Here is a 25236-nt window from a genome sequence, read left to right as displayed (position 1 = left end):
TTAGACTGCATCTTATTGAAGTCATTTTGATTTACAATTCTTGAAGATACAAATTTTATACTATAATTTGAATCATTAGAGACTACAACATCTATTTTTCTTCTGTTTTGTTTTTTTATGGTCTGTTTTATGTTTGTAAAAGTATGTGTACATATACTTGCTGTTACTAGTTTGTATATTTATAAATAAGAAATTTTAACTAATGCAGGTATTAAGTGATCTTCTAGTCAATCATTATTTTTAATTAAAGTATAAGTATTCATAAACAAAATTTTATCAATTTGGTTTATTTCCATCATTCTGATAAATATTTACAAACATTATCAACAAGAATAGTTATTTATATACTTCAACTATTCATTTCCAAGCAAGACCTTCTCTTGTTAACATCAATTCTCCTTTTTAATGGAAGGAATTATTAGCCAATAATCAATAAACAATGTGAATAATATGAGGCACATATCTGACACCAAATAATTTGTTTTGACAAAACTGCAAAGAGTTTATATTATTATTTTTCCTTCATTCTATTAATGTATGCTACTTGATTGTTATAACATAATAATTCAAACAATTATAAGATGAATCAATGAAATAAGTATTAAAATTGTTCCAGATGATTTAAATCTAATTTGATGAGAAATTTTATAAAAATAAAGTTTACAGTGTAATTTACCTTTCTTATCTGAAATAGATATATTTTTTTTTAATATCATTTATCAATTTTCAAATGTACATTTTATCAAAGTACTTTCAATATGAGATTTAATTTTATACAATGTTATTAGAAATGTGAAGTACAACTATTTTCCTTATTTTTTTAGAAAAGGTCAGAAATTACTTTATACAGAAATTTTTAAACAAAATTCCTTAATTCTTATAAATTAGGAATAAGTGTCCAGCATATTCAATATTACTTCTTAAAGGGATAGTATAATCCATTTATAACTGTAAATATTTTTAACTGATTAGGAATTTTCAAGATAAATTTAAGATCTCTTTTATAATGCTGACAAAATATTGCATAATTTAACAAAATATTACTAATCTTTAACTGTGCAATTCGTTCTTCATATTTTACTGGAATGTGTCTGGAGTCAATCCAAAACTTTCAAGTTAATTTTTTTGCATAAAATATTAATTTTCTTTATAATTATGTTGAAATTGAATTCTGTGGACTTAAAATCTGTTTAATTTCATCTAATATACTGGACAATAATTGGTCATTTGTACTTTTTCCATCCACACTCAACCTGTTAGGATTCTGTTAAAAGCAACAAATTAGTAAAATTTAAATAAAATTTTAACTAATTAACTATTAACTAACTTACCAAATGTTTGACTAGTAAACATATATGATCATCTTGGATTGAGCGACTATAAAGAGAGGCACTAAGTCCAACTTGCTCCACCACTGTAAATATATAAATAATTAAATTATTATTCATTATAATAGAAGTTCAATTTATTTCAATGTAGATTTCATTCAATTTATAAATATTAAAATTGTTAAAAACTGTAGGAACATTTTCTTTAAATAAATATAATGCAATATAGATAGAATTTTACATAATGTACTTTTTAAGAATCATCATAAAAAGATATATACTGTGTACACATTAATGCCTACTTAAAAATCTCCCATTTATATGACTTTCTTGCCTAAAAATCTAATATTAAATCAAATTCAGAATAATCTTCATTTATTTGAATATACAAGAATATGGAATATAATTTATGTACTCTATTCTTTTAATGTATTAAGCAATTTTACATCTAAGAAATGTATTTCCAATTTAGCAATTTACCTACATAGTAAATGCTATTTTGTAAATAATATAATTAAAATATTTTTTTCCATTTAATGACAGATCAATATGGCCAAGGCAAACAAGCTGTATAACTATTTGTTATATATCTGAATGTTAAGCAATATTGTGTGTGTCAGCCACTAAATATCATCATTAAAAAGTTGCAAATTGCAAATCATCATTACAGTGAAAAGAACAAATAAGTACTCCTATCAGCAAAATTAATTACATTGTAATATTCAGGGTCCATACAGGTAATTCCATCTGTGATCCCTGACTTTCTAGGTCTGTATGTACTCTGAATATCTTTCTAGTGTTTTCAACTTTATTAAGTACACTAAATGTTTGTTTCAAAATAATTACTCCGTGACAAAAGTCTAGTACAAAATTAAAAAAAAAAAAATTAAAAATATTTTAAAAATAATTAAAAACGAGAAAAATAGAAAACTAGAGAAACTAGAACTAGAGTTCAAATTTTTTATTCATTATTATTTATATATAACTTTAGATTACTAATATTCAATAGAGAAATTTAATACTATTCATTCATATTTTTATACAATCCTGCTGTTTCAATATACTGCACTTCCTTGATTCTAAGACTTTTTTTTTTGTATAATCCATTTCTACTTGTCTGAAATAATGATGAGTCTTATAATTGATAATACAGTCAAACCTGTTTTTGTGCGGGGGATAGGACTGCATAAAAGAAAATGAATAAAAAGAAAAAAAATCGCGCGAAACTTCACCAGTGGCTATAAAAAATAGTTTTAGCAACACAATTAAAAAAATATTTTTTTTATGCCGTGAATAGGGACCAGGGACCGCATAAAAAAAGTCTCACGTAGAAAATAACTCGAAACCGTACGAAATAACTAGGAATTGCTTTTTTAACTCCTTGGGCCTTTTTCTGCAACACCTAATGGGGAAAAAAATCCTCTAAGAATTTTCATTTTTATATTAATTAATTATTTCCACTTAAATACCAATCTAACATTAAAAAGTTAAAAATAATCGTTAAATAATGATTTTATTTGATAAATATAGCTGCAGGAAGTGTTATTTCATTTAACAAGGCATGAAATTTCACACCTGCAGTCTAAAGCTGGAGGGGAACTAACTTACTGCATCTGTTCAAATATAACATAATATTTATGGTTTTTATGCTATTAAAATAAGAGAGGACCAAAATAAACTTATGAGAAAAAAATTTTTCTGAATAAAAAATGAAAAAACCTGCTGATGTCATAGAAAACAACCAATAGAGTTTTTAAAAATTTTACAGGAGTCAATTATGTTCCAATTTGATTGAAATTTTCATATACAGCGCAAAAAAAAAAAAAAAATCGCACAAATAAAAATCACACAGAAAAAGACCACACAAAAACAGGTTTGACTGTGTGTTATATTTTTAGTCAAAACAACAAGAATTTGCCATTGTGAGTAGACTATGAGGTGCATTATGCATCAATAATAACTTTTACTGTATTGCTCAACAGTCACATTACTTCAAATGAGCACTGTTGATGATGAATCTGTAATTTAATTTAATATTTAAAATGCTTCAAGATAACATTATAATAAATCATTAAAACATAAAGTTATTGTAAATGCATGGAAATACAGCTACTGAACATTATCTATTTCATGGCATTTGTATTGTCTTTCTAACTTTTTGTTGATGAACAAAACTAATAAAACTGATTATTTTCAAAATTTTTCTCTCTAAAAAAAATCATAAAATTCAGTTTCAAATGATTGCTATGTCTCACAATCCAAGAAATATGGTATATATAAAATATATTCTATTTTTTCATGTAATTTATCATTAAAAGAACTGTAATTTTAAATATAGCATTTTAAACATTTAAAAAAAATTCTATTATAAAAAATCCAGCAATGAGTTGACTAACTTTCCCAGCAACATTTAAACTTGCATGTGGCACTATCTGTTACAAGATTTTATTTTAAAAACTCTTTATATTGTTATTTATTATAAAATGGTAAAAAACTTTATTTCCAGGGTAGAGATGATTTTTATAAAAAATTGTAAATGATGATAATAAGTAAAATCTTCCTTAAGTCCAACACCACTTACGATATGACAGGACTCCCCTCTATCTCCCCCACTTCCTTGATCTTCAACCAGGAAAATTTAATAGCATCAATCCCCTAATGCACAAACCTCTCTGCAATTTCAGAAATTTTGAACAAATATCACAGGAGTTATTAAGCTTCAAAGTGGGTGAACAAAATCGTGCCCCCCCCACACAAACATTCATGCATACAGAAAAAAATCCCCGAAATTTTTTCGCATTTCTCAACATTTCAAGGTCCTGAGTCCAAAATTGTAAAAAATCTTGGGCAGTTATTTTTTGACTGTGCCATACTTTCCCTCTGCTACATATAACAGCAGGGATGGTAAAATCGACATTGTAAGACTGTTTAGAATACAAAAAAAAATGTTTCATTCATAGAAAGCATGCAACTATTATTATTAAACTGTTATAAATGCTTTGTGAACAGCTAACTTTTTGATTTGAAAAATAATTAATATTCATAAAACTTATACAAATCAAAATTTTTACATACCTGTAAAATGGCAATAAAAACATATTTTGGAGAGAATGTGTGAAAATTCTAAATCACCAATAGATTCTAACTGAAATGAAGATTTAACTGTTAATTCTGCACTACTTAAAAGTTCTGCAAAAGTGTCCCTGAAAATATAAACAATTGTACATTACTTTACATATTTATTTCTATATTACAAGTCACAAATATTTTCTATGCATATAGATTATCATTATAAAAATTCTGGAGACATTAAATTCAATTTAAAAAATTAATATTGATGTGAAAAATTTAACCCTACCTCAGTGGTGTAGCGTAGTGGGGGCGGCAGGGGCGGCCCGCCTCAGGCGGCACTTTTAGGGGGCGGCAAAATTTCACAATAAATAATAATATCTTGTAAAAATACCTAAATAAGGGGGCAGTGAAATTTTCCTCCGCCCCGGGTGGCTAACACCCACACTACGCCACTGCCCTACCTAATAATGTCTCTTGATTATATAACTCAGACCATCAACGAAAATCATCATTGATTAAAAATGGCAAACAATATTTATTTACATAATAAAACCATATTGAAGTAACAAAAATTGTCTTCATAAGTTCACTCACAATCATCAGGAGGGGGAAACAGTTTTCATTCAGAGATAACTTTTTATTAGAGGCTCATAAAATATGCAAAACAGTTAAAAACATCCACTGGCAATAATGCCATTAGTCATCTCTGAGTAAAAACTGATTTATTTTTATGTCTAGTGATTGCAACAGACTTTTTTTGTTTCTTCAATATTGTTTTAATAACTCATAATTATTGTTTTTAAAATAATGTTGAGTCATTAAAAACTATATTGAAAGTTAAAATGAAGTGATTCATGTAAAGTTAAGATTCAACTTCACTCTAATAAAAATTAGATAATCAAAAAGCAAATACACAATCCAGTTGGCATAAGATATTTAATCTTATGCCAATTAGATATTTTATTTATTCTATGGTTTAATAGAAAATGTTGTACCTTTTATAATGTCAAGTTTAAGCTATTTCCTATAATAAATACTGAATTCTGTAAAATTACTTTCTGTAGTTAAATAAAACATATTACAAATCTAACTAAAACTAAACATGATATCTTGTAATCAGTTTTTGATAAATAATAATAAACATTTTATTGTTATTCATTAGCCTACAATTTATTATACAGGGTTCAAAGAAAAGTCCATAAACCTCCTATAACTTTTAAACCACTTATTGTAGCACCACAGAAGTAATTGGCACGTGCATGAGAGTGACCATGCATAGTTTTTATTGAATATGATTTTAGCATGACTGTTGAAATACAGAACTAAAGATAACAACTAACTCAGAAACTAACAGAAGTAGGCAAAAAAGTCCAATTACAAAATGATACTTGATTCAGCAGAAACATACAGAAAATAACAGTAAACACTAAGAAAACATTGGCAGAAAACTGATTTCTGACATTTAGCAACAGAGTTATTGAATATGGTAATTGTATGGTTGGCCACTACAGTCACCTGACTTAACACCAATGGACTTCTTTTGGGGACCTGAAAAATGAAGAGTGCACTATAGAATCTTCTACCATAGTAGATTTTAAAAAATGCATCAACAACATCTGTAATTCTGTAACCCCTACAATGCTGTATACTGTTCTAAATGAAGTTCTATCCTAAATCTGTAAGTGTATTGCTATTGATAGTGTACACTTTGAACACTGTATACAGTAGTCTATTTGGCAATTAGTTGCACCTGTGATGCACAAACTTTGCGTTACATCTGTGTTGTTTTGTGCATAAATGTTTATTAAATTTCTTAGTATTTTCTGCTCTATCCTGTAAGTGTTTCTGCTGAACAAGGTATCATTTTGTACTAAGTGAGTAAAGCGATTTCATTTTGTAATAGAGATAGGCAAAAAAAAATCCTAAGTTTCCAAGTTAGTTTTCTTTAGTTCAGTATTTTTCCAGCAGGAGCACTAAAGTTACATTCAATGGACTGCACATTGTCACTTTCCTATAAATGCCAATTACTTCCATTGTGCTATAACAGGTGGTTTAAAGATATCAGGATGTAGTGACTTTTCTTTGAATCCTGTATATTTTAGTAAGGAATTTGTAATCTAACAGGATAAATTACATCAATAATAGAGAAGTATCACCTATAGTTATCACTAAATATGTGTTTTAATGTTTTTTTTTAAAATTCATATCAGTAATTTTTTTTTTTAAATTTAATTTACTAATCTTTGTGGAAGAGTTTCTAAATTATTTAAGAAATAATTTAAATAATGATAATTTTATAACAAATAATATCAAATAATGATAAAATGAAACATTCTTAGAGATTATAAGGCCTTGTTTGTTGAAAGCCCTTATCAAATTCAAGTTTTCCTTTCAGCAAAATTAAGAATTTTCTGAAGTTAAAAAACAATTAGTAATAAAGACTCATCATCAACTTTATAGATTATCATAATCTTGATTTCTTAAAATGTTACGTAAACATATATATATTGTCTTGTAAATTTATTGTGAATAGTAAAAGGCTTCAGAATATTTCAGAACATTTTTACTTATTTTTATTTATAGCATCATATGTTTATATCTTACTTCACTTTAAGTGTAACTATGTTTTAGTTTTTATTCTCTTATACAAAAGAATTCTACTTTGTCAAATAAATTCACATTTTATTTCAATACATAATAAATAAAATTTACTAACCTTTTATACGTTGTCCCAATTAAATATGATGACACAGGAAGATGTAATTTAAATTCTAATTTTTCATGAGTTGATCCTATTTCAGTCTTCAATTATAATAAATTTAATCATATTAGTTTATTTTTTCATAACCATAATTATGTATAAAATAAATTCAAAATTAAGTGAACATAATAAAACAAATATCTCCAAATATAAATACAGCGGAACCTCAGTATATGACCTTAATCCGTTCCTGACGTTTGGACTTATACCGAATGGGACGTATACCAAACCAATCTTTCCCATAAGAAGTAATGTAAAAATGATTAATCCGTTCTCATGTAAAAAAAACTCCTCTTGATATGGTATATTAATGGGGTTGTAAAATAATTGAAACACTGTTTGAGCACATTAATAAAAGAATAAATTTTATTATAGATTTTTAAAGTTATTACAGTAATAATCGCAAATAATTGCTTCTGATACACTGTCGCCACACATTGTTTTTCAGTTATCCAAACCAAAAGCAGTTTTTCAACATAATCTAATGTCTGCAATCTCTGTTTAGAAATTCATTTAACCCCTTTCACAACGTTAGCAGATTTAATAATGTCTTTATTTTTCATGATTGTCGATATCGTCGTTCTCAGAATACGGTATGCAACAGCTAAATCTCAAACACGCATGTCACCTTCATATTTCTCAACAATCTCTTTTTTCAGTTCCATTGTGATTCTAGTCATTTTTTTAGATTTCTGGTGCTTTTCATTTGCCTTTTTGCAATTCATGATTAATAAGAATAATAAAGTTTTACTTACAAATTAAAATCAGAAGAAATTTAACAAAGTTACAGACTATGGTACCACGAACATCTAGTCTAGTCTAGTACACCGATAGTGCTACTTGTTCATAGATGGTGCGTATAATTGAATTAAGTTGTATACCAAACAAAAGTTGTATATCGAGCAAAATTTGTTTCATCCAAACAGGACGTATTCTAAAGAGGCTGGATGGCCGAGTGGTCAAGGTAGCAGCCTACCGCTCCGGGGACCCGGGTTCAAATCTGAACGGGTCGAGAAATCCCCAGGAATTTTTCGGAGGTGGTCCGTTCGGATATGTTGGGCTCCGTCCCTCACCACCTGGTCGCCCCATTGTGGGCCCGGCCAAATCCATAATGGGCCTACTAAAAGAGGCCCGCTTAGTGCCCACAGGGCAGAAAGAGATAGGAAAAAAAAAGGACATATTCTAAAGCAGATGTATACCAAGATACCACTGTAGAAAAAATCTAAACACTGTAAATTTTATAAATTTTTTAAAATTCTAGCTAAAATTTATTTATTCTCAATTAAGTCTTCTTATTAATTTCAACAAAAACTTATTTAGGTTTAAATATATTAAAATAATTTTTAACATTGATTTTAGAACAAGATAAAAATAAAGCTAAAAATATTTTCATTTTATAAGTTTTTAATTATTTTAATAATTAAGTAACATTTAAAGACAAAAATTTTTTATTTAAATATTGTACAAGGATAAACATCTTATTCACTAACAGTATTATACATATGATATGAGTAATTGCTTTGATTGTCATAAAAATGATTCCTACTTTGAATATATACTGAATATCCACTGAAACAAAACATTCTAAGAAATAGAAATGATAATACTGCAGAATGAAATACATAGATTATATGTAATAACATATAATCTATATATTTCATCAAATTAACAATGTATTCTGTATTTATCAAGAATTTATGTCAGTAATAAAATAAGTTGGACACAGATTACATAGTTCCTTAACTACCATCATAACATATCTTATACAATACTTGCACTTATATGAATATAAAAAATTTTTCTATCTTATAACTTAATTTTCATCCTCCCAAGAAATGTGCTAATAACAAGCATTTTCTTCTGTCAAGAAGAAAAAGTTTGTCAATAGATAATCATAATTATTTCTATAATTTCATTATTTAGAGAAGTCTTTATTGCAGGACATCATACCTATGTAATTTTGAAATTTTACTCTGAAAAAAAAAAAATTTTTAATACCTATCAAATATCATCAAAATTCTACATGTTTGCTATAACTTACTAATGTGTGCTTTTCTTTATATGCCATATAAATAAGAATCACCATTATTGCATTAATGTTTAATTTTTTACAAATAATTTTTTGGATGACTTTTTGTTCAAACTTAGTTTTTAAATTATTAATTATTGCTTAACATTTTTGATTTATATAATATTTAATTTACATATTCAACATTATACAATATGTAATCATTACATATTATATCCAATATATAAATGCTTAAACCCAAAGAAAAATAATTTACAATAAGAAAATTGTTTAGTAATTGCTAAAAATTTAATTTATTTTTGATATTTGAATTTCATATAAAGTGTTAAACAATTTATAATTTTTTCAGAAAAACACAAATATGACAAATCAGTTACAAAATTAAGCACACTTATTGATTTATAAAATGTTTAAAATAGATAATGTCATCATATGTGGCATTATTGCTTCCAAGAAAGCAATACTATCATCATATACTTTCATTTCTCTATAATGAATTCTGTATATTATAAATTAAAATGAACTTTAAAATATTTATTAGTTCTAATTTAATAAATATAAATTTTTTAAAAAATCTGATTTTGCAATTTGAATGGTTTAATATTTTTTTTTTATATCAAAAAAAAAAAATAATAAAATAGTCAAATTAAATGATTCATAATTCAGGAAGAATCCAGTTAGAAATGATATAATTTAAGTATTTCATAAAAATACGAAGTTATCATGATAATGTAAAAAACAAATGAATCATTCTAATTTCATCGAACTAAATAAATAAATAAATAAATGTAAGGATAACAACATTACACAACTAAACTATATTCTATATTTCAGTATTTTAAATAATTTACAAAGATAAAAATTGTACAATAAAAATGAATGCATCATTTTTACAATATAAATATACTCACCACAATCATATAAGTAAAAGTTCCACGTAATTTTTGTGACATAATGATGCTATCTACATTAAATATAAATTGTCCTTCGTTCATAGTTCCAGGTGGCAACTGAAATGGAACTTTAATACCATCTTGATTTCCTCCATCAATCTGTTTAAATTTATGAATTAAATTATTAAAGCCATTGTTTTACTAAATGATTTATATCATGAAAATCTTTAAAACTTGGCACCATATATTATAGTTTTAATAAAAAATAATTAATTTACCTATACTTTTATTTTCTACTAAAAACTATGATTTATAAGTTATAAATTATTGTAAGTTGATCATAATTTTATAAAGTTATGATGAATAACTTAAATTCAAAATAGATCATAGATTTATAATAATAAGTTGAACTTTCTTAAAAACTAATCTTTTAAGAGTTGAATTTAAGTTCAATGAAAAATGCTTTACTTCAAGCTGATAAATAACATACAAAACTAACATTTCAGTCCATAAAAATAAAAGTCATATTTAGCAAAATAAAAATATAACTTAAAATACATTTAAATTAAAATAATTTCAAAGGCATACTACTACTGTACTTATAATCCCTAGTGCTAGGACATCTAGGCACAAAAAGTTATATAAAAAGTCATATAAAAATATTGTATAAAAAGTATATCATCATATAAAAAGTTATAAAAATTGTAATTTATATGATTTTTATTGATGAGATGTCCTAATTTTAATCATCATTAATAAAATCACGTAAAATGATCTAATGAAATTTACATTACAGTAATTTTAAAGTTACATGATTTTTGATTTATCATTTTACTCCTGTTTGAGAATGATATTTTTTAGCATTTTCTTTTAATATATATACAGTATGCAAACATGTACAGTATATTTTAAAACAATGATCTAAAATACTTCTAAAACTATTTTACATTTTAAGAGTAACTATTTTTCATGAATTATCAACTCAGAATTATTATTATTATAAGTACTATCTGTATTTCATATAAGCAAAAGCTTTTTCTTTGTAACAATAACAGCATATTGCTGTTATTGTTACAAAGAAAATGCTGTTATTGCTACAAAGAAAAAGCTTTTGCTAAAAAAACAAATATTAATTATTTCATTTTTAATTCATTAATTTATTTTTATTCTAAACAAGTCAATACTTACATTTCGAACCATCTTTGTATTTAATGTGTCCAAAACATTAAATTCTAATTCCTTTATATGGCAATCACTTAAATTATTAAAAATTACAGAAACTACTATCTCATTTCGTACATTCTGCAGAGTTCGAATCTCGTAAGTCTAAAAAAATAGTAATTGTTATTTTAATTAAAAACATTTTTAAATAAAAATATTAATTTTCATAATAAAAAAAATTCTTACCATTTTAATATTTTTATCTTCTCCTAGTAATTTATAATTGGAAGGTAGCTGAAATATTTCAGATATTTTAAAATTCTTTGTGTCTTAAAAAATTTATTTTGTTTTTTCTAATAAATATGCAATCGGTTTTTAATCTGCACAATTTTTAACACAGTAGAAATTTGTTAAGAGTAGCTAATATTCCAGAATTGTCCAATAATAATCCATCCACAAATTGGAATTTGTTTGGACACACAATACCCTGAATATCCAAAGAAAAATTAGGAAGTGTAGTCATTCACGTTGCTATACATCAGGAGGTCATCTATGAGATCAAGAGTGATATTATCAAGAAAAATAATTCATTTTATTACAGAACCTTGTTTGTGTCAGATTAAATGTTTTCATTGGAGCTTTCCTGTGCCTAATACATGTTTAAATTTTAAATAAGATGGTAAACATATTTCAGGATCAGACATCATCACACTGTTCATTAATGTTTCTGAAGGTTTTTAAACAGTCTTAACATAGTTGTGTACTGTATCATTTTCAGACTGGTTAAAGAGTCTGATATTACAAGTCTGTGAAAGCAAATCAGAAACATACAACTGCATGCACTGGTATAAAATGTACAACAATGTCTGCAACATTGTTGTACATTATTGCAAGAATACAAAAAGTTTGGTAATCTGGTACCACTCTGGTTCCATAGATGCTGAATTAACAAACTTCTACTATATTAAATTTTAAATAAAAATTTAATTCTAAACAAAATAAAATTATTTTCTAATTTAATATATGATAATTAATCCTAAATATATATTTTTAAATCTAGATTTTGTTAATGTATCTAGTTTATTAAGAATTCAAAATTTTTCTAAATTGATTTGTTTTAAATAATATATACTAATGCAATCTGAAAAGAGAGAGAGCTTTTAATTTGAATTATTATGTAATGTAATGATTATATTATATAATTTATTAAATTTTATGAAATTTTAAGATTTGAATTTTAATACATTGTCATCAGTAACTTACAGGCATAGAAGGCGTAAGAGGAGTTTGTGAAATGTTAGTTCCAGGTTCTTTGGATGGTGTTGCAATTCCTGGAGCTTCTTCATATTCTGTCTTATCTTTTGGTTGATCCTCTTGTAATAAAGTATTACCATGGTGAGTTCTTTGTCGCTTTTTCTTTTCTTTTTTTGACTTCTTTTCTTTTTGTTTTTCTTTCTCCCACTTTTTCTTTTTGTTTTTCTGAAAATACAATTTATTTAATTATATTTGATTAAAATCCTTGATTGATTGATTGTTATGATTTTATTGGCATAAAAATTGCAAAGGTCATGCTATGTTAAGACAAAGTAGAAACAATAAAAATCTATATAAAATACAGTAAATAAGCAGACAAATTAAAGGGGAAAAATAACTAAATGTTAATGCAAAAAACTTAAAATTATGATAATAAAGAAACTAGATAAAATATAATAAAATGAGAAAAAGTGAATAACTCATTTATTTTTATGTTACATCTACAGTGAAATCAAATCTTTGAACTTGTAAAAGTATGATTTGCAAAATGCTCCTATTTCTTTGATTCTAAGAAACCATTGATTGTAAGATTGTGCTATCAGTTTAACATTAAAAATGGACAAAAACATTTTTAAAAGTTTTTTAAAGTTCTATAGATAAATTTGAAAATGTCATCTGGAACTTTTATTTTGAATAAAATGCTAAAAAATAAGCACAATTTATTTATTCACCCCTAAAGCTATTTTGAATATATACTTTCATTTCTTTTCTTTTCTTTCGAAGACACAATGTAGTGACGTAAACTTAAACACTGGGCGAATTTTTCATCCTTTTTATTCGGTTGGAACGCTTTTTTATTACATAACGCGTTTCGGGCCGATGCCCCTCTTCAGCCAACTTCTAAATCCTGGTAAGAGCTTGTATACCGTTAAAAGCTGGTCCGTACCTCATTCGGTAGTTTAGACGGATGTAATAGTCCAAGGGTACGAATCTTTTATCCTTTGTTGGTATTTGTTGTCTTGGTATTGGGCCATGTTCTTCTCTTAGGTGATGATATTCGCCGTTTCAATAATAATATTTTAGTTCTATCTTGAGGAAACCGTGTTTTGTATTTTCGTTTCTTTTCTTTTCTTTCGAAGACACAATGTAGTGACGTAAACTTAAACACTGGGCGAATTTTTCATCCTTTTTATTCGGTTGGAACGCTTTTTTATTACATAACGTGTTTCGGGCCGATGCCCCTCTTCAGCCAACTTCTAAATCCTGGTAAGAGCTTGTATACCGTTAAAAGCTGGTCCGTACCTCATTCGGTAGTTTAGACGGATGTAATAGTCCAAGGGTACGAATCTTTTATCCTTTGTTGGTATTTGTTGTCTTGGTATTGGGCCATGTTCTTCTCTTAGGTGATGATATTCGCCGTTTCAATAATAATATTTTAGTTCTATCTTGAGGAAACCGTGTTTTGTATTTTCGTTTCTTTTCTTTTCTTTCGAAGACACAATGTAGTGACGTAAACTTAAACACTGGGCGAATTTTTCATCCTTTTTATTCGGTTGGAACGCTTTTTTATTACATAACGCGTTTCGGGCCGATGCCCCTCTTCAGCCAACTTCTAAATCCTGGTAAGAGCTTGTATACCGTTAAAAGCTGGTCCGTACCTCATTCGGTAGTTTAGACGGATGTAATAGTCCAAGGGTACGAATCTTTTATCCTTTGTTGGTATTTGTTGTCTTGGTATTGGGCCATGTTCTTCTCTTAGGTGATGATATTCGCCGTTTCAATAATAATATTTTAGTTCTATCTTGAGGAAACCGAATAAAAAGGATGAAAAATTCGCCCAGTGTTTAAGTTTACGTCACTACATTGTGTCTTCGAAAGAAAAGAAAAGAAACGAAAATACAAAACACGGTTTCCTCAAGATAGAACTAAAATATTATTATTGAAACGGCGAATATCATCACCTAAGAGAAGAACATGGCCCAATACCAAGACAACAAATACCAACAAAGGATAAAAGATTCGTACCCTTGGACTATTACATCCGTCTAAACTACCGAATGAGGTACGGACCAGCTTTTAACGGTATACAAGCTCTTACCAGGATTTAGAAGTTGGCTGAAGAGGGGCATCGGCCCGAAACGCGTTATGTAATAAAAAAGCGTTCCAACCGAATAAAAAGGATGAAAAATTCGCCCAGTGTTTAAGTTTACGTCACTACATTGTGTCTTCGAAAGAAAAGAAAAGAAACGAAAATACAAAACACGGTTTCCTCAAGATAGATATATACTTTCATTTCAAAGCAGAATTATATTATAATCTTTTTGAAGACATTTTAACTAGCAGGTACAGTCTAAATTTTAGTTGAATTCAACACCTATAGTATTACCATATAACCTGAAATGACAAGCACAAACAAACACAAAGAAATTTGTTCTCTTCAAAGCTTTAATAGTCGAAACTATTATAAAATCATCCTAAGACATTTGAAGTATAAAATTTTATATGAAAAAAATGAGAAATATGTTATATATAACAAGCTCATATTATTTACCTCATTCTTTCTATTTTTAGCTGCAACACTATTTTCTTCAATCAACTGATCCTCAATTCTACCATTTTGTTCTGATATTTCTATTACTTTTATATTTTCTATATCTTCAGTTTTATTTTGTTCAATGTTTTTATTCTTTTTCATTTTTTCTTTCTGATAAATAAAACATACAATTAAAGTAATCATATATAATTTTTATTCAAACAAACATCATGAATCCTTAAAAAGCTGAAAATTTTTATTTTTATTTTTAACAGATCATAACATTAAAATGTTCTATCTCCTTTTGAAACAATTCAAATTGTACACTGTAATCCTAAATAGCTTTAACTTTTACATAAATTATTTATAATTACAATTTCCAATATGCATGATATCAAGCTATAAAGTAATATTAATTAAAATAGTACTGGTTTAATTTTTTCTATAATTAAAAATAAATATAATTTAGTTCAAGAGAATAAAATTTTATACCTTTCCACCTTTATGCTGTTTCCCAGATTCTCTTTCTTTCCTTTTTTTAATTTTATTCTTTTCATTCTTCTCTTCAACTTTATTAGGCATTACAATATGGTGTGTTCGTACAGGTAGTTGTTCATCATCTCTAAGAGGTCTAAATAAGTATAAAATAGTTAAATGAAGTTTCTGTAGAAATTAAATTTAGTTTATTCATAGCAGAAGCTAATAATATTAATAGTATTTCATAATGTTTAATCAAGAATAAATTTCATATGCTATGAAACATTCCTAAATTATTAGGATCTATAAGTACAATATATCCATCATATAAAACTATGTAATAAATATAGCATTATTTTATACTTTATTATCAATTTTTTCAATCAGTTCTGTATTAAGTTACGTTAAGATAAATTTTATATAGAATTGGGCAAAATGTATAGCCAGATAAATGAGGCAGCAAAATGTAACCACTGGATTAATATATTTCAAAATAATATCAGTACACAGTCAAAGATATGGCATTTGTTCATCACATCTTCAAAAATCATTTTCTGAATATTATGCCAGGTAGGCAGTCACCATCATGAGCAATGCATTATTCCAAGAACTAAAAAAAAAGCTTGCATTAAATAATCCAACATGTCTACAGGAATGTTCTGCGTGAGATCATGTATTCAATTCATCAGGTCCACCAGTGTTTAAAAGTGTAAGCAAACATCTGACTCTTTAGGTACTCCCACAATGAATGTCCCTAAATCTGATTTCCATTTTAGGACATTTATTGGCCAGAAAGGTCAACAGATTTGGCCACCCTGCATGTCTTGAAGAGTAAGGTGTTCACTACACATCCTCAAATACCAGTGGACCTGAAGAATCATATAATGCCGTGAAAAACATTCCCTTAGTCATGTTGGATCACGTAATGCAAGTTTTTCTCCAGCACTTAGAAGAATAAATTGATCATGATGAAGACTATGTAGCAGTACCTGGTGTAATATTCAGGAAATGACTTTTGAGGGTCACAATTTGCAAATGGCATATCTTTGGGTATGTACTGATGTTATTTTGAAACACATTCATCCAATGATTATGTTTTACTTCCTCATTTATATCTGGCTATACATTTTGTCCAACCCTATAAAAGTTAAAAAACATAAAATTTTATAATAATCTACTTGAAATAAATGACAAATCACTCAAAACATTACATTTGATATCATATTAAAAATTTCTTAAAAAACAAAATATCCTGTTCTTTAATATATTTTTAATATGCTTATCATTTATTAATTTTTTATATATATTATTAAAACATTAAACATTTATAAAATTGAAAGTTTGTTTACAATTTCATATACAGTAAGACCTCACTTAACGCTGATTCAATATAACACGGTCTGTTTGATGCCTAAAAAACACTCAAAATTTATGCTGATTCAACATAACGTGGTATTTCAATGATTCATATATAATACGATTATTCCCAAACATGAACCAATCAGCAAAAGGTGGCAATTCATCGTAGCACTGTACTTCCCTTAAATATATGTTTGTTTTATGCAATTTTGGAAAAAATATAATATCATGGATGCCATAGGAAATATCGACTTTGCTTGACAAGAATTAACTGAGAAATGCATGAACGAAATGTGGAAGAAGTTATGGCTGGAAATATCCAAGAATTCTCATTGAGAAGAGCCTGTCGCTGTATCGTTAGATTGACAGAATTGTCAACTTAATCGATACAGGAGATGTAGATGAGCAGGATATTGGGGAGGTACTGCAGGTTTCTGGTAAGAGCCTTACCAACAACAACTTCAAGAACTGGCAGAAAAAGGAATTCGTGTAGAACTGAAAAATAGATTCTGAAGACGAAGAACCCAAAAAATTTCTCTACAGTTTTCCTTAGTAAAAGGTTGGTAACGATAACCGAAATCGTTGATCAAATTGTAGCGAATGATCCAGATTTTGATAGGAGTGCCAAAGCAAAATGAGGTGTTTTGGAAGCGATCTTCTGCTGCCGACATTTGCTTAAGGAAAGAAAAAAAAAGCAACCAATGAAACTATAAACTTCATTGCAAAAAACAAGAATTTCAGAAGAGCCAGGACTTCGTCACATAAAATTAACTTTACATTTCTGTGCACATATGTTTATGTGCTATTTAACATATATTATTATTCAAAAATTTACATAAAAGTAACTTAAAATTATAGTAAAATTGCTTATTTTTTGGTTGTGTGTTCCCCTATCCCTATTTACTCTATGTTAAAATGGTCTCATTTAATGCTGTTTCACTTAGCACTTTGTTGTCTACGAATGCATCCCCGCGTTAAGCGAGGTCTTACTGTATATGAAATGTTCTAACAATTTTTGTTTCCATTATTATTACTAATTAACAACAAATAAAAAATTACCTATTCAGAATTATAAAATAAAAAAAAACCAACAAATTACAAATTTACATAAAATGAAAAAAACATACTCATCAAGGTTGATGTCTAAAGCTTTATGAGGATCATCTGGATTTCTATCATCATCATCTTCATCATCAGTTAATCTAGCACCATCAGGCATTTCTTCTTGTAATATTGTTACCTCATGAACAGCAGAAATATCATCTTCACTATCAGTTAAGACATGTTTTCCTTTTTTGGTTTTTCTTTTTTTCTTTTTATTTTTCCTTTGTGTATTCTTTGTTTTAATATTATGTGTATTTAAATATTTATCAGAAGAAATTAATCCTGCAATACATTTAAGAAAACAAAAGATTAAGAGTAATAACTGTTTGAAATGTCTTTATTTTAAAAAATAAATCAATGTTTGTCTTTACGTCAATATGCACTTAAATTAGAAAGCTCACATTATATAATACTACTAGATGTTTATGTAAGAATATCTAATTGTACTTTCATACAAATTAGGAAACTTTGTATACATTATTTTAAGTTACATAATTTCAGAATATTTAATTTTCAGTGATACATATATTATATAAAAATATTTAGCAAACCAGACATGATTACAACAGCATTACTTGTTTCTTATAACATTATCAGAACAACAAATTAAATATTGCTAATAAATAATTATTTTCTCATTAAAAGATATATAAGTTTTTTCATGTAAATGTATTTTCTCTTTAATTATATTGACATTTAGCAGACTCAGAATAAAACTAAATTGAACAAAATTTTTTTTAATCCTCCTTAATCCTCTTGCTTATTTAAATAACTTAATTTTATTATGAATTTATTTTTATATCTGTTAAATTAAAAACAAATGTATTGATTACATTTATAACTAAGTTACTTACTATATTTTTAGTGTCTAAAAGCATTTCATTTAAATTACCTGGTATGTGTAATGGAACAGTTAAATCAATATGAGCAACAGGAATATCATCCACCATTTCATTCATGTCATTCTGAAATAATAAAATATTACTAATTAACTCATTAATTCTTAAGCTTAAAATCAGTTAAGTTTACTATTAAACCTTTGGTACTTTTGTTTTATCCCCACCAGTTGCATTACATGTCTCATTCTGTTGGGTTGTGAGCTGTTGCATTGCTTACAAAACAATGAAAGCTAATTGCATTATAATTTCAAATGAAAAATTAAAGTGTGCAAAAATTAAAGTCTAAGAATGATTTCTTTCTAAAATTTTAAATATATATATTTTTTATATTTAATATTGGCATTAATTATTTTTAAAGAATAGTTTTTTTGCAAATAATCCACTGTTACCTGTTTGTATGCAAATCAGTCCATCAGTTCAGCATTTCAGGTTAGATGTACTATTAAAGAAAATAATGTACTGTATTTGTTTTCTATATTTAATTTGTATAAGAATGATGATGATTTTGTTCATATTACGCAAGAATAAGGTATATTACATTCTCAACATTTTTCCAAGAAAGGTAATAAAATGTTGTTATGCTAAGCATGTTAAAAGTAAGTTATAGATGTGAAAAATCAATTTTTAGGTGCATTTTTAGTGTGTGGGCTAATACATGGTTACACAGATTAAAGGTTAGCCATTTCCATTTATTTTTGTAACCTTGAGAAATAATTGTCATTTAAGTTTTAAGTTTTGTCTGCAATTTTTAAACGTGAATAGTTATTCTATGAGAAGGAAAGTAAGTAGAATTTCTTTAAATCGTTAGTTATTTTCAAATAAAATTAGAATTTTGAATAATAGACTCTGATGTGAAATGGTGCATGCAATGTGGGCATGATATTGGAACATGAACATGATGCAACTTTTGGAGATAAAAACTGAAAAGTATAAAACAGTTTTACAAATTTATTAATTATCATTACACAAAATCTGAATCTACAATCATTAACATTATTTATCTGATCTCTCTTATTTTTTACACAAATATTACAACAAAGAGAACAAAAAGTTATTATATGAGGATCTTGGACATAAAACATGTTATGTGACATTAGTGCCATTTTTCAGTATTATAGCACCATGTAAAACCTGTTCAAATGTTCATTGACTTTAATAGTGAAATACTGAAAATGATACTAATATCACTTAACACATTTTACTTCTGAGGCTCTCATATATACAGTAGAGCATCGATTATCCGAATCAACTGGGGACTGGGGTTGTTCAGAAAATGGATTTTTCAGATAACTGATTATGTATGAAAAAAACACATTATTAATATAGTATATTAGTATATCCCAATAATAGTATATTAATATATCCCATGTTGAAATTTTTCTCCATTGTGTGTCACTTTGCATTGAATTTTTGTTGATGTTAAGCCTAACGAAAATTTTTATAATAATAATCATGGTTATTGTATCAGTGAAAATTATTTCTTTATTTTGTACAAACAAAATAAATATATTGAAAATATAGAAACAAAAAAAATTACACTTTAGAAGTTAATCTAGTATCAAAAACGTTTGATTCAGCACGACGCATGTCCCAACACAGTCCAAGTGGAATGCTTTCGGTTAACCAATGTTTCGGTTGATCAGTGTTCAGATAATCAATGCCTACTGTACTTATATATTCAAACTCTAATTTTCTGTAGAGGTTATGAATTACTCATTTAAAATTACTGATACTTCAAATTAAAGATATATATATATATATATATAAATTCTCATTTTTTATATGTATTTATATTATAAGAATGTATTAAAATGTTTTAGAACAAAATAATGTACAGTACATCATATAAACTGAGTTTGTCACACAGATTTAACTTTCAAAAATAATTTATTTATCAATATCATAATTTAACTTATTTATAAACAGAAGAATTTCTTAAAATTTTGATAATCAAATTAATTTTGGATAATTTTATTTTATTAATCTTTATCAATTAAATTTCATCATTTACCTTACTTAATGATGATTTTAAATAATGTGGATTATTAGCTTGCTCTTGTTTTCTTGCTTCCCTTCTCTATTAATAAAAGAAAATAATAATTAAATTTATGGTCTTTGAAAAAATAAAGTATCTGAAATTAAAAATATTGCAGATATTAAAAAATGTAGAAAATAAATATTTTATTTTTTATTTCAGTAACAAAATCTTATAAAATTTTGATTTTATAGAAATGATTATTATATGAGTTTCTTGAAGATTTTTAAAAAATAATCTAAAATATCTGAAAATTAAAATTCATACAATAAAGATTGAAATTTCAAGATTTTATTTCTACGAATAAAAATAGATAATTACCAATTCCAGCTCTTCTTCTGTAGGTTCATATCTCTTATAAAATTCATTCTGTTGATTAATTATCCTATCAGAAAAACATTAAAAAATGTAATTTAACTATTCTTTTAAAATAAAAACTTATATTTATGATAAATTTATTTTATTAAGAAAAAATTTTCAATATTTTCTTCTTTCTACATAATAAAAAAATTTTTATTAAACATATTTCTGTAATAGTATTGTAAAATCATACATCATAAATTTGCATACATCACACTTTATTATCAAATTATTATATATTTAAAATTAATACAAGTGTTCAGTTAAAACTAAAATCAAGGACAGTGAATCGCTCACTGGTGTTTTCTTACAGCTGTATTCACCAACAAAGAGTTGATATTATAGGTCAAAGTCAATCAATCATCATTCATTTTGCTTTAAGTACACAAGTTCTGGTTGGTTAACTTCAACTCTTTGTTGGTGAATATAGCCATTAGAGTTCAAACATTTTATTTACTGAATAAAAAATATACTATAATTCCTTGTACCTTTCCTTCCTTAAAATTATATCAACTTATATTATTAAATGTAATATCAACGAGTAATTATTTATTGTGATATCATCGCAATGCCAGACTACAATTTTAATCATATTTTTTAATTTATTTCATTTAAAATATATGTTTTCCAACTCAGATTAGTACTGCAGTGTCTTGGCCCTGTACTGTACATCATACTTTTCCATTAGCAATGAAGTCATGACAGTCATCTATCCAACTCCTTTCAGAGGAGAAGTTTTGAATTGAAATAACATAACTTCCGGTTTTTATTGAAAGTTCATGTATAGTTAATTGGTGCCTCCTGCCTCTAAGCTTTCTATATCTGATTTTCTCTTTCCTGCATCAAACTCCATTCTTAAGACTAAGGAAGGACAGATGGATGGATGACAGTGGGAATTTATAGGTCTACAATTTTTTCATATTGCAGCCTAATCACATTATTATGAATTTTACTATATCATTAACACCAGAAAAATATTCTTTAAAGCTCTTTGAAGAATCAAAACATCTGTTTAGTCAAATATGATGTAGAGGGATAAATAATTTGGTTATTTTTCAAAAACACAAAATAAAATTTTGCTATAAAAAAATTAATTATTATTTTTCTATATATAGATCTATAGAAGAACATAATGCAAACATAAAATAAAAAATTTGCATCTACAGATGAAAAGTCATTTTTTTTAACATTAACATTTTTAGAGATATGATATTCTTAATCTCCAGACAAATGATTTTTTTAATACTTCTATGATTTAAACATTTAATCTTTGGCATGTTATTTTAGTAATTTACATGTATGGGGGTGTCTGATATTAAAGGCACAGGCCAAAATTACACTAACATTTATAATTAAAGAAAATATTTGAATACATTTCACAAAATTACACACTTTTGTTTATTTCTCGACATAATCACCATAAATGTTGAGACATTTATTTATCCCAGCATGACACTAGTTTGAACATCCTTCACAGTACTGTTGCTTGAAGTAGTCCAGAATGGTGTCTTACAATTCCTCCTGATACACAAAGCATTTCCCTGCCAAAAATTTCTTTACAGGTCCGAATAAATGAAAATCTAAGAAAGCTAAATCTGGACTATACTTCACACGTCAAATCAAACCAAACTGTGGTTGGCACAGTGGAGATCCTGCAACATCCTCTGATTTTCTTTAATTATAAATGTTAGTGTAATTTTGGCCTGTGCCTTAATATTGGACTCCCCTCATACATTTCATAAGATACAGTAGATATTTTGTTATTTATTACAAAATATCTATTGTTCTTATCCTTGTTTAGCTTTATTTTTATATTTGACATTTCAAAATCAAAGTAAATAAATGAAAAAAAGGCTCAATTCAATATTTAAAAATAAACCAAATATGATTAAAGAATAATAGAAAACAATTCTGTTGTAAGTAATAAAATATCCACTATACCCAATGGAATTTGCATATATGCATTGCTTATAAGTTGCCATAGCAACATGCTGAAGATTAAATATTTAAGTCATAAAACTGTTTAAAAAAAATCATTTGTCTGAAGACAAAAAATATAAAATCTCCAAAAATGTTAGAAAGAAACAAGACTTTTCATCTATAAATGCCAATTTTTTATTTTGCATTAATATAGAAGTTTCAATCTTAATTAAGAGTATAATGTTTAAAGACTAGAAGTTTCATGAATTTTTTTTACACACTTCTTTATGCATTAAAATATTTAAAAATGAGTTAAATAAAAATGCAAATTATTGCTATTTGAACTGTAATAGCAAAGATATATACAATTTACAAAAATATTGTACAATTAAAAACAAATTTAACTCAAGAATTTAATTTACTTAAACTATATATAGACTATAGATTGAGAATAAATAAGTGACTACAGTTTTCAAATTTTTCATACATATACTAATATTTAAATTAAAGAGTTCATAAAAATATACAATTTTATTTTAATAAAATACTGACTAACATTTTAATTTTAAATTTAAGTTACTTTAGAGGAATGTCCCATAATCCATTCTGTTCAACTGTATTTCATATACACAAAACAATGTTTAAGCATTTCTTCTGTCCCATTTTATCTTAAATGAAAAGGTCATTAATTTGTATTTAATAATAATACTTTAAATTCAAAATACAGTGGAGTACCAATTACATGTCTATAGAACAGACATTGTTTTATGTCTACAAAACATTTCTTTTCCTTTCAACAATGAAATATTAATATTTTATTTATATATCTAAATGCATTATGGAGTTTCATTTATGTTGTTTCCTTTCTGATAAAAATGATAAATATTGCAATGTTCTTTTTGAAAACATGCTCAGAATTTCTAGAACATATTGCTCTAGTCTGGCATTCCTTATGTCACACTCACAGAATTAAATACCATTAAACTGGCCCATCAAGTTATCTCTCATAAAGAAAAGATTAGAAATACATTATTAACTAAGACAGAAAAGCAGTCACAACATAAAGGAAGTCTAAACACTAGTATTAACCTTTAACAGCAAAAGAATCCACAAAAAAATCTTCATTTAATTGCAGAACCTATTCTGTTCATCATGTATATGAATAAAAGTTACCCATTAAAACACTCACTAAAAGCTATGTAATACTGTGAGTTTTTATGACAAAGTATAAGTTCTGCTATCTTTGACTTAAATTTATTAAGTCTGTAAGCTGAAACTATCACGTAATAAAAAAAATTTACACTTTCCAGCAGTAACTATTTAATAAACAAACGTTTTTGGCCACATTCAAGAGGCCTGTGCCAGGTTAAGCTTATATGAAATTGAACATCTATAGCAAGGTTAAAGTTTGGAAGATGGCCACTATAAACATTCAATTTCATATAAGCTTAACCTGATGCAGGCCACTAAATGTGCCCAAAAACATTTGTTTATTAAGCAGTTAATGCTGGAAAGTGTGAGAAAGATGTGAATTTTCTTCATTTGACTTAAATTTTGATTGTATGTCTTTTTGATCTGTTCCCTTGACAGATTTATAAATGATACCCCATTTTAATTTTGTTTAGATTAATCAAAAACTAATCTTTTTATTCTCAGTTAAGGCCAGAAACTAAATTTTGTTCTTAAATCTTCAAAACCTGCATTGATTCAATTTTAAAGACATAAAATGCATTTAAATGAATTTTATATCTTCTGAAAGTGAGTGAGTAAAGTCTCAAAGACATTTAAGAATAAAATTTACTTTCTAATTCAATCTTTAACGTAACTATTTTATTAATTTGTAATCAGGTGATAAAAAAAATTAATTTAAAAGTTTTCTATTGTTTTATTTACAAGATAACATCAAGCATAAGAAATTATCATGTACAATACAAACAGAAATATGTTATAAGGTCTCCCTTGATATTTTGTTTATCTTTCCTGTGTTTTCAACTGCATATAACTTGATATTGTTTTTTAAAATACTAAATTCAATCAACAAAGTAATAAAA

The 25236-nt window shown here is 26.5% G+C and overlaps 1 protein-coding gene across 1 annotated transcript in view; it reads right to left on the bottom strand.

Annotated features, from left to right (window-relative positions):
- Positions 1 to 271: 271 nt before the first annotated feature.
- Positions 272 to 25236, bottom strand: part of g (adaptor-related protein complex 3, delta 1 subunit-like garnet) — a 107051-nt gene continuing 82086 nt past the window's right edge. The window contains exons 19-32 of the mRNA XM_067284122.1: positions 21227 to 21290; positions 20882 to 20947; positions 18864 to 18936; positions 17995 to 18253; positions 15524 to 15662; positions 15050 to 15202; positions 12508 to 12723; positions 11491 to 11538; positions 11272 to 11409; positions 10102 to 10242; positions 7117 to 7202; positions 4404 to 4531; positions 1332 to 1414; positions 272 to 1264 (exon numbers count right to left, since the gene is read on the bottom strand). Coding sequence (XP_067140223.1) covers positions 1154 to 1264; positions 1332 to 1414; positions 4404 to 4531; positions 7117 to 7202; positions 10102 to 10242; positions 11272 to 11409; positions 11491 to 11538; positions 12508 to 12723; positions 15050 to 15202; positions 15524 to 15662; positions 17995 to 18253; positions 18864 to 18936; positions 20882 to 20947; positions 21227 to 21290 — 1705 coding nt within the window. The 3' untranslated portion in view covers positions 272 to 1153. The remainder of the gene's footprint in view (positions 1265 to 1331; positions 1415 to 4403; positions 4532 to 7116; positions 7203 to 10101; positions 10243 to 11271; positions 11410 to 11490; positions 11539 to 12507; positions 12724 to 15049; positions 15203 to 15523; positions 15663 to 17994; positions 18254 to 18863; positions 18937 to 20881; positions 20948 to 21226; positions 21291 to 25236) is intronic.

This window comes from Centruroides vittatus, unplaced genomic scaffold (genome assembly GCF_030686945.1).
Source record: "Centruroides vittatus isolate TY-2023 unplaced genomic scaffold, ASM3068694v2 scaffold_1152, whole genome shotgun sequence".
In the NCBI taxonomy this organism is placed as follows: domain Eukaryota; kingdom Metazoa; phylum Arthropoda; class Arachnida; order Scorpiones; family Buthidae; genus Centruroides; species Centruroides vittatus.
The sequence above is the reverse complement of the archived record's forward strand: the minus strand, read 5'-3'. Positions and strand labels throughout refer to the sequence as shown.